We start from the raw sequence: 15,651 nt of genomic DNA, 5'->3' as shown, positions 1-15,651 counted from the left end.
GAATGAAGAGATCAACGATGGGAATAACGCTGAGAGACTGAAAAAGAGGAAGTTGTGTGAGACACTACACTGGAGTGAAAGATAATGTGGGGACGATAAAAGAGAGGCCGTGGAATTGGGCTGGTAAGGTAGCGTGAACGACCGATGAGTGATGGAGCAAGACGCTTAGTGTGTTATTGTGTGGACACCACAATATGGAAGAGAAAGAGGACCAAGCAGGTGGAGAGACGAGATAGAGAAGTCTGCAAGAGTGACATGACAGGTTGACGTAATCGTGTGTCATGGAATGCTATGAAAGAGGCCTTTGTTCAGCAGTGGACTCGGAATGGCTGATATATATATATACATACACACCCCAACACACACACACACACACACACACACACACACACATATATATATATATGTATATATATATATGTATATACATATATATATATACATATATATATATATACACACACACACCTATATATATATATATATATATATATGAATATGACTGGAGCTTTGTCTCTTTCATATTAGAGACAAATCTCCAGTCATTAACATCCAAAGCAATTTGATCTCCACTATCCCATTGTATAAACAAAAATCCCCCACTCCTCCCTCCCTCTCTTCTTTGTCTCTCCCTCCTCCCCTTCCACCTTCTCTCCCCACCACGGTGACCACCCCGCCTATATATATATATACACAAACACATATATAGTAAAAGAGAACGGACAGGAAAATTACACGAATTTCTTTTATGCTACAAGGAAAATATATTTTTCCTCGGATCTTTGTTGGCGTACGGGAGCTATGTCACAAAGGGGATGTCAGTGTCGTCAGGTCACAAAAAACATGAAATCAGGGAAACAATTTGAAACTTGTTTATTTCTTGACCGTGAGCTTTCGAACCTTTTTTTTTCACGCGAGTTTTCAAAGACCTGGCATCTCCTACCTAGAGTAACGTTACCCGGACTAAATAATAATGACGCCAGACAGAATATAATAATAATAATAATGATAATAATAATAATAACAATACATGCATGTACCAAGGGTTTTTCCCTTACAACGGAGACAACCAAATTCAAAAGGCATAATTCCACTCCCACCCATGTCATCCCCACCCACTCCACTCCCATTCTTCACCACTCCCTCTTACCCTACATGCCAGCGCAGGAAACAATGTACAAAAATTCAAAACGATATGACGTCACTATCCCAACACAGCCACCCGACAACAAAAGACAGCCTAGGACTGGCGAAATGATGTATGACACAACGCTATTGTTCTTCTGCTTTTGTGCAATTTGATCTAGTTATACATCTTAATAAGGATATGATATATCTTTAATATTTTACGATTGAAGGTGGTTAGAAAGAGGGATGAACACACATTGAAGATGGAGAGGTTATCAATAGCCCGACATTGTGGCTGGGGACAGCCACACTCACACTTCATTAGTCCGGGGAGGTCAGCTTACTCATTCCTGATAAACTTCCAGACAATCGCGGACACGTCTTATCTGACCCAGCCACGACCCTTGTGCTTAGCGCGATATATTACATAAAGATAAACACGTGGTGAACTGCTGTTGACGATGCAACAATAGGCAGAGATATTTCTAAAATAAAAAAATAAAGGACAAAATAAATGCACAGCTCATCATTCATTATTTAGAAACGTGGTGTGGTTGTAAAGACTCAGAGCTAAAAGGGCATTGCTTTGATGCTTATCTTCGCCCGACATCAACTTCCAACTTTGACTCTCCCCCACAACGTTCGATAACGACTTTGTACTATACACGTGCTGACGTGGCCTCAAAACCTTCAAAACAAGATAGTGCTTAATCCATTCTTGCTTTCACTTAACTTTGTCACTTATTTCTATTAATCTTATCTGTTAATCATTTTTGTGAATTGCAGGCGTTGCCCTCATCGACCCTACAACTGAAAAATTTTTAATTCCACCACGGTCCGTGCACAGTTATCCATCGAGCTCAGAATCATAATAGAGAAACTAACCCGCGTCATATCTAAGTTTCTGGTGTTTGGTTCGCTCACAGAATCAATTTACGAAAATTATCAATAGGTCGTGGCATCACACCGAGTCGGACATCTCGTCCGGAAATAAACAAATAAATAAATAAATTTACAGTGCGTCATCATAGAAGTTAAGCTCTTTAGTACCCTGGAAGTCTACCCTCTGTCAAATAAAACAACTGACATTAAGAAACATGCAATCGCGTGAGGTCCTCAGAGGGCTAAGTCTGAGTGTGTGTGTGTGTGTGTGTGTGTGTGTGTGTGTGTGTGTGTGTGTGTGTGTGTGTGTGTGTGTGTGTGTGTGTGTGTGTGTGTGTGCAAAAGAGAGGGTGTGATAGCTGTATCCGCACAAAGTGGGTAAACTGGAGAGTGCGACACATTCTACCGTTTTATGATATTCTGTTTTGTATATACTAAGGGCAGCGTCATGGGAGGCAGAGCTGGACATCGACCGCACAACTAAGAGGACCCATAAGATGGATAAAGTGTACAAAAGACGAGAACATATATGGAAATAATTTTAAAAATCCTTCTGGTTAAGTGAAAAGAATAAGCGACAAATTGTTAAATATTGAAATAACGTTATAAAGGCAAAAAAAGAGAATAAACAAGATAGAAGGAGAGTGTGAAGGAGCGAACGGGGTGGAGAATGGCTGATGTGAGGACGTAGAATAACCGGAAGGGCACTGATAAGAGCAACTGATAATATAAAGAAAGATGGGCAGGTGTTTGGGGTAGCAATGAGGATGCATACCCATAACTTGGTTCGTCTTATGAGATCTTAGTTTTTGCAATTATTCAATATTCGTTTAATATAGGAAGAGAGCCACCATTGACATTTCGTGAGGGAGATGTGTCGTCACTACAACACACACAGCAGTATAAAACGCAGAACTAAGAGGAATAGCGTGGGAAGGAACCTCTCAAAATGTTTGTGTGGAATTTGAAATAAATGGTATGACTAGTAAGAATTTCTTAAAATATTGTTCTATAAGAACACAAGGGTCGGAACTGACGCCTGTAATATGATAGGCAGAATGCCTTAACATGCCTGCCTTTTCGCAGACTCCGCAAAGATCATGAAAATGGGAAAAATAGAAATTGTTATAGGAAGGTATTGCCAGTATGCTATGATGAGAGAAGTGTGATTTTTTTTGTTTATTGCTATATATATATATATATATATATATATATATATATATATATATATATATATATATATATATATATATATATATATTTAAAATCTTTGGGAATTGGTGAGAGCAAAGATAGTCGAGAAGTTATGAAAAGTGAAATCAGAGCAGAAAACAAGCTGTTGAGGAACATAGGAATAGTATTTCTCTATACTTCCAAAAATATCAAAATCACGCATACTGCGAGGGATGGTGCCCCTTACAGAGGAGTTTGGAGCGCGGAATTTAATGAACCATGTCCTTAGTTCAACTTGCGTGCGTGCGTGTGTGTGCGTGTGCGTGTGTGTGTGTGTGTGTGTGTGTGTGTGTGTGTGTGTGTGTGCGCGCGCGCGCATGATTCACCATGGTCTTTGGATCACGTGTTGGACACGTGATCGACAGCCATTCCCCCCCCCACCCCAACCCCAGAAGAGAGCTCAGAGCTCGTATGACCGATCCATGGGTAATGATGTGACCTTACACGCACACACACACCGAACTCCCCGCCCACGAGAGTTGGAGTAACGACTCGAAGCGGAGCGATACTAAAATCACTTCAGCCCTGGGCAGGATTCGAACCCGGACCGCCGTAGTGACAGTCGGGGACTCTACCAACCACGCCACCGAGTCGTACGTGTGTGTGTGTGTGCAAACAATATTTCACCGTTTCTGCTTTCCATCCCCATGTCACCGCCACACCCAAAGCGTCTTTGAGTTGCGAACCTTTTCCAACACGTTCGCGGCCGTCTGCCACCGCCTCGACTCTCCTTCTGCCAACAACCCCACATCTTCATCCACGTGACCAAACCACAACCCCCACCACTTGCACTGCCGCATGCACCTCTCGAGCTCACAGGAGGGTAGACGTGCAGACCAAATTTAGATGCAACATGAAAAAAAATGAGGGTGGGGAAGTCACCCCGTAGATCTTTTAAGTCGACTTATCAAAAAATACGGGAATTAAAACTAACTTATTAAAATATTAAAACATCAAATTATTAAACTTCAAATTATTAAATAATAAAATTAGTAAAACATTAAAAGTATTAATTAATGATTATTAAACTATCACACACATATTAAAATAAATGTATGCCTATCCACGTACGCACCAGTGCTAACTGGCCTAATGCTAACGTCTTGGACTGCCAATTCAGCGGTATGGAGATTCCCTTCTCACAGAGCTCGAAAAATGTCACAATACTGAAAACCGGCACTCTCTCCTTTAAGTAAGGAGTCTAGGAGTGCGAGTGTGTGCGTGTGTCCTAGTCTTCTATCATAATATATCGTTTATTGATCATATCTCGCCCGGTATTCCGTACCCTTTGTATCGACCCAGCGACCAGCCAGCCACCACAACAACACCCCTCTCGACACTGGGCACTCAACAAAAATGGATGGCGTCAGAAAACAACGAAACGACATAATGTCATAAGAAAATGTCATCGCGACCTACTCACCCCTGAAATACTTGTGATTCATTAGCAGAATTTATTCTAACCAGCGTGCAATTATTTTAATCAGTTCCATAGGGACCAATGGGCGATGAAATTTCTTCTGGGTGACCTGGCAAACAAGAAATCCTGTGACCTGAAACAGACTTCAACGAAGTCGATGGGAAAGCACATCTTTCTATTCATCAACTTCGAGCGGCTAGTATCGTACTAGCCAAATCTCCTTTCGGCTGGGGTTGTCCTTCTGATGGTCGATGAGGAACTCAAGAAAAGCACCCATTTCAGCCACAAGAACTTGGAAAGGTCAAGACCCTATAGGCACTCGCGGTCCCTAAGAAGACGACAAAAATGGTTTCGAGAAAATGATGGAGGGCCAAAAAACAACCATGACCCTCTACATCTCTTCATCGTCAGGAACATCAAACACATCCACAGACGTGGCCGAAGGCAGTAGCTACTCCTACTCAAACGAGGGATTCGAGTCGTCGAGCTTGACTTCGGGGACCATTGAAGTGGCAAGCCGACTCACAGAGATCTGGGGTCTTCCGCAAACGAGACCATGAAGGTTCTCGCTGCCCTGGCGCACCCTGACATCGTCAGACTCTTAGAAATCATTACCAAAGACGACTTCGACATATCCATTCCCGAGATCGTACCCTCCGGCAGGAGGTCTACGCGAACGAGACTTCGATATCGAGGTTCTTCGAAGTCGTTACCCACTTCCACAAAGGGACACGAACACTGTCAGAAGAAACCCTGCCAAGGTGGCCCTTCCCGGCTACTTTTGAGCGCTGTGGCACAAAAGCCACGTCGTCCAACCTCGACATCAAGGATGACGACGTCACCCTCGACGCCAAGGTGATCGAATCGGGTTTTCGAAGAGGAATTCGATTAAGCCGTAAGGATATCCGACGGGGGCGGACCCAAACCACTGCAGCATACTCCGATATATATATATATATATATATATATATATATATATATATATATATATATATATATACATACATACACACACGTTTCCCGTCACTAATACTCCAAAGTAACTCCACATTTCCGTTGCCTTATTTCCCATTTTCATTTGAAATCCATTTTCCAAACCCTGGTTCCATTCATATGTACGATAGAAACGCTAGTAAAACTACAGTTCAATTACATAAATGTGTGCCATGCGCAGAGCACCCTTTTCAATGTGTGCGTGTTTGTGGACCACAAGCACCCGAGATAAGTTGAGCATGTAATCTACATTACAAGTTTGTAAGAAATCTGTCGAGGTCCTTATCTGATTCACACATATACCTAAAACGCAGTTGGAGATTTGATGGGAAAGTCTGGGTATGCAAAGCGATAGGGATAGGATCGATATGCGATCAAGTGCAGGCCCCCCCCCCCTCTCGTGTTATATGCCATTCTTGCTCAGAATGAGTCGACATCACCTGGAGACCGTTGGCTCCCGGAAGGAGGGTATAGGGAGGGGGGAGGGGGGGAACTAGCATTACATTCCCCCAATTCACACCACCCCAGCCACACAAGTGCAGATACTCGAGTTGGATTCATGTATCAAAATATACAAATATCTACATCGCTTTTGTTACATCCAAACAATTCTGTTGTCAAACTTTCACTTTATAAGGGAACTACAGTGGCATAGCTCAGACCACCAGTGAAGATAAGCGTGCAGTGGTGGATTTTGTTACTAGTTGAATACGGACAAAACACCCCCTAATATATCCACTTTGGTCACCAGTGGTGACGTGATGTGATGAAAACATTGACATGGGTAGTCAATAAGTTCCTTTCTACTACAATATAATTTCACTGATAAACAATGTTGTTAGATATATTGGGGGTGTTTTCCCCGATTGCAAAACTTCACCTGCTTACGAATTAGTAGCCTATTGCAACCACGCACGTGCGCCCAATGCACAAGTTCCCGCATAAGCTAACCACGCAAATGCAGATACCCAAAGCCTAACCACGCAAATGCAGATACCCAAAGCCTAACCACGCAAATGCAGATACCCAAAGCCGACTCGATTTCATAAATATACACATATAATTAACGAGTACATATTTTCTACACCAATGGTTCCTAACTAGTGTGTCACGACACCAAAAGTGCCGTGAGATCAACTGAGGGTGCCGCCAAAATTCAGGGCAAAAATAATTTTCGTATTACCTACTCTCTCTGTCACCCATTTTTGTTCATTAGAGCAGCATCAGTGTAAAAATGAGTATTTTCATATTGTCCCAGGACAAAATTTTGTTACAATGATGTTGAATCAACAAAATACCGATAAACTAGATTTTAGATTTTCTAATAAGGGTGCCGGGGACTTCTGAAAGGCTTGGCAAGGGTGCCTCAAGCCAGAAAATGTTGGGAACCACTGTTCTACACAGTAGCTACCTCAATCCCGATGGCTTTATGTACACACTATATAATATATATATATATATATATATATATATATATATATATATATATTAATCACGAAGACCCACAGTCGGAATAAAAGGAAACTTAGAAGAAAGTATAACCTCTATATTTCGACTAATAGTTATAGCCCTCTTCCCTCTTAGTTTCCTTTGATTCCGACTGTGGGTTCTTCGTGATTATTATTTATAAAAGTGCCACTACATTTTGTCCTAGTGATATATATATATTATATATATATATACTGTATATATATACATATATATATATATATATATATATATATATATTATATATATATATACTGTATATATATACATATATATATATTAAAATCGACAGCATTCTGACAGTTGACAATATTCTTGTTTGTAAGTACTGTTCCCCAGTTATGTGATATTGTAACCTCATTTTTTTGTTTTCATACTTGTATATTTGTACTTTTGTATATTCCAGATTTTTCCTGAAGATGTCTCTAAGTAGACGAAACGTTCATTATTAAAATGGATGTTTTTGGTGAACTTGTCTCTTATGAATAGAATGGGTGGGAGTGCATACGCCTTTGACTTGGCTACCTTCTTTGTGTGTATATGTGTGTATATATATAATATGTGTGTGTGTGTGTGTGTGTATATACACACACACTATCCTTCAGGAGACAGAAAGACCTAACAATGCTCTAAGATTTGTAATACAAACGACCATACTGTTCTGTAAACAGAACAATGTCAATTTTGGGCAAAATACCTCTTACGCCAGCCTAATCTACAACGGATAACCATCAGTCTGTGTACCAAATCACAAAATTCTGCTTTCGTAATAGTAAAATGGTAACAGACCTTGAAGTAACAATACTTCGAGCGTAAAGTTAAACTAGATACTACCCAACCGTGCGTTTGATAAAAAAAAATGTCGCTTCGGAATTCGTCAAAGATTGACATAGGAGCAAACGTGGTTTAGGCCTTGTACCTGGTTGAATGAAATCGTCTGGCGGCACAGAACAACCCCGCAGGTTGGTCAAAACGCCCAAAATTTGAACTCGTTAATTCTGTAGTTCCCACAACCGAATAAAAATGTCCGGCGAGGAGCAACGTCGATAAAGGGGTGCCTTTTTCCTCCCACATCCTACCTCCATTTAAAACAACTTTAGATTGCTCTAAAAACATTCCAACAGTGTGTTTAACATTCGTTTGAGTTTACAATATCTTAGTTTATCATTCAGCATTGCTACATATGACGGAAAGATAATATGATACTTGGAGAGTTGAACAACAAATTGTAACCCAAGGCGTTTTTACTTCGACGAACTCTCAACTGTCAGCGTTGGTAAAGCCCACTGTGATAACCCCTCACACAGCTTTGGTCCGCACGACTGCCGCGTTCCTACAAGAAATGTACGTGTGGGATTACTTGTGAGAGAAATAAAACAAATCTATATAGACTGAACCCATCTGATTCTGCATCATTTATATGTGAAATAATTAAATTAAATTACTTATGTTAACCGCCTACTCCGAAGAACTAATTTACTATATAAATTCGGTGCTACAACAGCGTGAGGTCTACCGCCATATGTCGTACCCAGGTGCGGTCTGAGGTCTACCGGGACGCTCCGCTCACATGTCCATCAAACATGTGTCCTGCCCAAATACATAAAAAAAACGTGATCAGCCCACGTGACCTGACCTAACCTATTGGTGTCATTCTTAGAAGATGCACGAAGTATCGCTAAAATAAGTGTATGGAAATATATAACATGTTTATTTTTACATTTCTTCCCTTAATATGAATGTAATTAGAAATCCAATTATCTAAGTCATTCCTAAGATATGTACAAAATATATTCATCGCTAAAATAAATGTATAGAAATGGTAGACCTCACGCTATAGTAGTACCATAAATTCTCAACTTGACTTCTCAAAAAATATTTCATCTGATCAGTCCATTCAAGTTGTACAATACACATCCCTACCACATAATAAAAACAAGCACATGTGTTCCCTCATTTTATCAACGGAGACTTATAAACCTGAAAAAAAAATTAAACAACTGCGCAGATAAAGCGACTTGCCTAACCCCACACTTCTGACGCACCCACCGGTCGCATTCATGCAGATCATGCTGCGATAGTCGACCAATTTGCACACAGTGAGTGCATGGAGCGAGGCTAGAATTATCTTCCTGATTTGCCCTACCCACCAGAGGTAATGTCAAAGGCAGAATTTCTATAAATCACAAGAGGCTACACACAACATTATCATAGTTTTTATTTATTATTTTATTATTTATATGATTTTTTTTCGCATCCGACCTAGATATGGATCAAAAGGTCTCCTGTCGGCATGCTCCGCCTTTGTAATACTTTGGAACACCCTTTCATGCGTGAGTGCCACCCCCTCCCCCCATCCCTTACATCTGTCTTAGCTATTGACTTGAGAAATAATAAATCTTAAAAAATGTATTAAATGTCCCTATTGCTAAAAGATTAAGGAACAAATATTTCATATTTCGTTCATTCTAACGCAAAATTCGTATATTACGGTAAAATATTCAGGGTTCCTTTGACTTATTTTATCATAATTATTTTGTCAGCCTTGTGGGCGGCATGTCCAGACTAGAACTGCCGCCCCCATAAGGTCCCTTTACACAAGGCGTCGACAAAATCTTGACAAGTTGTGTTATCGAAACACTAAAACGTAGAGAAACGACACACAAAACCCATACAGAAAAGCCCCAACAAGCAAAACCGTGTACAGAACAAAATTAGGTCCTCAAATGGTGTACACCGCCAACAGCACACTCATACTTTCAATACCTCATGATTATGAGCGCCCCCCCTTCCAGGTGTCGTAATTATCGTAAGCACCACCCAGCAGTCGTGAGGTACTAAGTACACCATCATTTTCATTAGAAAATATCAATAAACACACCAAATCAAATCTAATTAAAAAATCACGACTAATTTGTGATACTTACACATTATGACACTAAAAGAGAAATCATCAATGCTGATTAAATTCTGAAATCAACGCATTATATTGCCAAATGTCTAAAGTCGACGTTTTATGTTGAGGTGTTGTAGATCCCTTAAAAAAAAAAAAAAAAAAAAAGTCTTAGAATCGACCACACTGGACCTGAAGTCTTTGGTGCACAATTAGTCAAGTGTATGACAGTGAACACTTGGGCACACACCTTACTTGTACCTAACCACCTTAATTAAAAATAATAACATCGTCCCTAAAACTGGAGCTCTGACATTGATAAGACCTCACCCGGAAATTGTCAAAACAAACAAGGTCTCAACGATCAAGAAAACATCGATATGATTCAGCGGAGGACAACAAAATGTATACCTATATTTGTATGTAGACGCCTCAGCAATTCTATTCTCATCCAAACAGATCTTGAAATATCCATTCACACTCCAAACCTCATTGCACAAGGGGATTTTGATGTAGGTGTGATCACAGCACTTCCCATAGATTGTTCTAAGTACGAGCTCTCATTCATTAGTTAACTGTTGTATCACTAGTCCATCACGTGATCCAAGAGCACGCCGGATCACGTTTCCAACACTCACTCACAATTTATCGGTGGCGGATTTATTGAAACACCTTTGACTGAGCAACCCAAACCAAGAAATTTATCTGCTTCATGGAACAATATGTGCGAATTGCACATGACCAGTTGAGAAAAAGAAGGAAACATCGTATATCATAATAGGGAAAAATAAAAAGTATCGTGCAGTGGCAACAGTAGACGTCTCGTTTACTTGCCCAAGTCTCCATTGATATTTTCACTGTAATAGTCTGACCACTGTTTTTGTGTTGCATAGCAGGGAATGTCAAGTCACGTGACCACAAGAAACAAAAACCTAATGCCGTCGACAAGACTACATGAGGCAGATCTTTTCTTGTCCCAGGTATGACTTGGCAGCGACTTGACTCACCGGATCTGGATGCATCAAGGAGAATCCAGGTTGCGTGTGCAGCTTTCAGAAAACAAATAGGAAGTATTGTAGTCTCAACCCTTCTCTACGCGCTGGAAGCCGGTACTCTATACATGAGACACATAAAGCGGCTGAATTCTGTATAATGTCGCGCAGAGGACTGTGTGCCAAACGTTGATGTTCTTGACAGGGCTAAGCTGCCCAAGCGTTGGAACCTTTCTGTCCAAAGCCAACACGAGGTGGCCCAATCATGTGGTCAGGATGGAGGATAGTCGCATACAGCTGTGATGCATAGCGAGCTGCGTAATAGCACACATTCAGTTGGTGGCCTGAAACTGTGCTTCAAACATATCCTCAAACGGAACTTCAATGCCGCCTCAATCTTAGTTGACGACTGGGAAGATTTGGTTAATGACAGAATGTACTAAAGGACCCTTGTCAAGAAGGGCATAATGCTTACTCATCAGAATCGACAAGCTTACCAAATAGCGAGGAAGAGAACATTACCTACTCATGCCAGGATCCGCGGTAAGGTGGCATTACTTCGCATATACGTATAAAACACCGTCGCTGACATCATCATCATCATATGACGCAGACAATCTAATTACCAGAGGCCTGACTTGCATACATCAGTAAGAAAAAACACACCGAATATTAATTTTCTAACGAGGCAGAATATTCATCCAGGTTTAAACAAGTTTTTACGTGTCAATATCGAGTTCCATCAAATATATTTGATTAATATACAACACAATTTAAATGAAAACATTCTAAAGAAAAATAAAGTTAATTGTAGATGCATGCAAATTTCTATAGTACGTACATCACTCGTGCAATTGCGTGAACATTTATTTTTAAACATCTACAAATATTTAAGTTCGTACTTACCACATCAAAGAAACACGATGCAGCCGACGAATTTAAATTCGAAAGCATCACTTACCCAAATCCTCTAAAATGATCAACATCGCTAGCTCTACATTCTTTATAATTCCATATATATTATTACATCGTCTTCGAGCTGGAGCTAAAAAGTACGTTATCATTACCATTCAATATCATTACTAGCAAAGAAACCACTCATCAAAATTCTAACCGCTTCAAACAAACAAAATATTTGGTCGATGGAGAAAGTTACGGGAGACCACGAGCGTAGCTCCTTGCTTGTACATCACAATTATATACACAAAAGTTTGAACTAGACCAGTTTAAATTATTCAAAAGCTAGATTTCTCGCAATCGCAAAGAATCAGCCAAAACGTCATCAAATAAGCCACGGATCGCGCCCAACTTATGAAATGCTGTTCTTTAGCCTCCTGAAGACCACATTAACACAATAATAATACGACATAGACATTACCAATTGACAAACTGAATAAAATCGCCTGAAGATGGCCAATGAAAATTTGATTTTCTAGACTATTGGGATGCTTGTAATAAAGTTTATTTCATGTCTTATAAAATAATATAATAAACTGCATAACAGCACTTAACATACATATTATATACTACAATATTCCCCTCGTATTATTAGGGGATGGCCGAGTCAAGGCGACACATCCTACACCCAAACAATATTCCACTGTCCCAAACATCTTTTCTCATCGTGGGTAAGGAGCAATTGCTGACCCTCCACACTGGTTTGACTAAGGGACGAACAATCAGCATTTTCAAATTTCCCGCCAAGTCACTCGACACTTAGGGCTGACAACAAAATCATTAACATATTTCTTAATAAAAAACACACTGATAATATCGTTCTCAATTGCAGAAACATCCAAGTCCAGAGTTTGAAAGAGGGGGGGGGGTATTTTACACATGAACAGAACACAGGTGACAATAAAAACCTGAAAAACCCTGCTAACCTAAACCCCACCAAAATTAACCTAACCGTAGACCACATTAACCCATTAAACTCCGATGACAAGATGTCTTGTCATTTGGTCAAATAAAACAAAAAATCATAAAACACCAAAATGTTTGATCAAACACCAGAAAAATATGACGTCAGTCCTCGCTTCGCTCGCGAGCGAAGCGAGGACTACTGACGTCATATTTTTCTGGTGTTTGATCAAACATTTTGGTGTTTTATGATTTTTTGTTTTATTTGACCAAATGACAAGACATCTTGTCATCGGAGTTTAATGGGTTAAGGCGTAGCAACACTGGGAAGTTATTAATATCATTATTAATGATTTGTGAGGCCCTAAACAATACAATTTCTTTCATCCTGACTACCTCTTTGCTATTTTAATCACACCTGTGACATCCCTACCTGTACAAGATGGTCATTAAGAGGGAAAAATCATATGGCAAAGGTGTCATAATGACATAAAAACAGTCTCGCAGGGAAGAAGTTAGAGATCAAGTGACGCCTTCTGTACCAGGACGTACTTCCATCAGCCTAGCGAATGAAATCATCCTTGCGGTACCTCAGTGGAGGGATACCTTTGTCAGCCCCTTCTTTGACTTGCATTGTGGCAGTCGACATTCTATTTTATTCATCTTAGGCAAAATAACCCTCAATGAATTAGAGTTTTACAATTGGCATCATCATTACTATATAAAAATCATAATCGGTGAAAAACCCTTTAGGATTCGTGAATTCCGAGAAGACTAATGACGTCATATTTTGTAGACTTGGTCGGGGTCAGGGCCAGTGAAATTTGGTAGATTCTACAAAATATCTATCAAGAAATCACATTTCTTTTAATCACCATGGCATCATTACTTTTATCCGTGGTATGATTTATGTCGACTGTATGACAATTAAATGTAACACAACTGTCAATATGAAAGCCGTTTCGACAACAAACATTATCACTACCACAAGGGTCAAGGTTGCACATCAGCCTGAAAATTAACGAGTTTTGATGTTGAAGGATGTGTAAAAATCCACGTCACTACCGTAATCATTAATCCTTTTTTCCAAGTGTGGATATACAGTCAACTGTTATTACCTGTTCGGAATGTTAGCGTTAACTGAGATGTACGTGAAATATTCCGAACGCATGTCAGTCTCCATGCAAATAATGAAATACTCATTTGTTTGGATTCGCTACCCAAATTTGTCAACAGAATACATCGGCTGGGTGCGTGTTTGTTTACCCAATTATATTGTACAGGAAAGGAGCGCTCCAAGAGTTTTTATTTTCTCCATCATAGGTTTCAATGTTTACTTTTTCAAATAACTGATTCAGCATCAGTGCATCTACGTACACACGTAAAACCATGATAAAAATACGCAAATCAAATTAAAAAAGGAATACGGGCACAAATTTCATAAGCTACTTCGAAGTTGCGCGGGTAGTTTGTCAAGACTCGCAAGTGGGGAAAATCACTACACAAAACTTGCACTTTTGCTAAACAATATTCATTACAACGATAATTCCAAGTTTCAATAGGTATTCTATCAAATTAATTTTGAAACAGAACTAACGGGGGAAACTTAGCAATGGATGAGTCACCATTTTCTTTCCTTGCCGGTATCTTAGTAAACACTTCACACTAAAATCACAATAACCACACCAACTTCAAGCATTAGTACGATTCCGTTTTGTTAGTCATGTTTGTAAGCACTTGCAAAAGTTAGTTACAAATTGTTAATTAAAAGCAATTTGCAGTCACAACCACCTGTCGTATACAAGTCTGACGACATTTGGCAACAACGCACAGCTCAATACCAGCAGAACGACGAATGCTACCCTTGAAGCAAACCCTTCTACAATATGATATTATCTTACCTAGGTATTTTCCGTAGGTCACAACTTGAAGTCATTCCATCTTTCCGCATAAACCACACTTCTAACAGTTTTTCAACACCTTCAAAATGGGTAGAATCGTTATTGTTGATCATATTGGCAAGCGACTGCGACATGGCACAGAGAAGACACGCACTCAGCAAACTCTCAGCTGTGAATGGATGTGAGGCAGGTCCCGGACGCGGTGTTAGGAGGGATTTATACAGGTTACTATCGTCACATCTCGAAACGGGACAGTTGGCAAGTTGGTATTTCATGGTCGCATTTTTCGGCGTTTAAATATTACAATTTGGTGGTGCTTATTCCCATACTGTGAAAAGGTTTTATTGCAAAAGAGAATGTAATGGTGTAACTAAGGGGAACGACTACGTAGGGGGATGTAACGGCGATAAAAGAGAAAGCAAGCTGCCAGTATGCTTTGATCACCTTCCCTAATTAAAACATGATTATTCGACCACACAGCAATGTCGTCATTGCACCACGCAGTCAAGCATGTGTAACAATAACCAAAAGTAATTTCATGATCAAAGGCCCTGTCTTGCCCTTAAATATGTTCATCACAATCCTAATATAATTTGCTGGATGGACTGTACAGAAAAATGCTCGACAGAAGGTACTTGCGATTGGTAGATTCGGTATACAGTTGAATCTACAAAAAGGGAAGGGCATTTGCACCTACTCTTAGAGATGGGGGATATAGATTATTAAAAACATTGTCAGTGCGAGAACATTTTCAATTCATGATGAATGCACCATGAAGAACAGTAGCTTTGCTTCATTCCCCATAAGCTTTGCTTTACGCTCTCCCTTTTCAACAAGCAATTTTGTAAAAAAAAAAAAAAA

At 39.9% G+C, this 15,651-nt stretch overlaps 1 protein-coding gene across 2 annotated transcripts in view; it reads right to left on the bottom strand.

Moving 5' to 3' along the window:
* Positions 1-14,986, bottom strand: part of SamDC (S-adenosylmethionine decarboxylase) — a 93,280-nt gene extending 78,294 nt beyond the window's left edge. The window contains exon 1 of one of the 2 annotated variants that reach the window (XM_076204776.1): positions 14,791-14,986. In XM_076204776.1, the coding sequence (XP_076060891.1) occupies positions 14,791-14,924 (134 nt within the window). In that variant the 5' untranslated portion in view covers positions 14,925-14,986. The remainder of the gene's footprint in view (positions 1-14,790) is intronic. The other variant, XM_076204778.1, reaches the window with a different exon arrangement.
* Positions 14,987-15,651: the final 665 nt, after the last annotated feature.

Source organism: Oratosquilla oratoria, chromosome 21, assembly GCF_046742065.1.
Source record: "Oratosquilla oratoria isolate Oo_2021 chromosome 21, ASM4674206v1, whole genome shotgun sequence".
Lineage (NCBI taxonomy): Eukaryota > Metazoa > Arthropoda > Malacostraca > Stomatopoda > Squillidae > Oratosquilla > Oratosquilla oratoria.
Note: the sequence above shows the minus strand (reverse complement) of the source record. Positions and strands in the feature narration are given on the sequence as shown.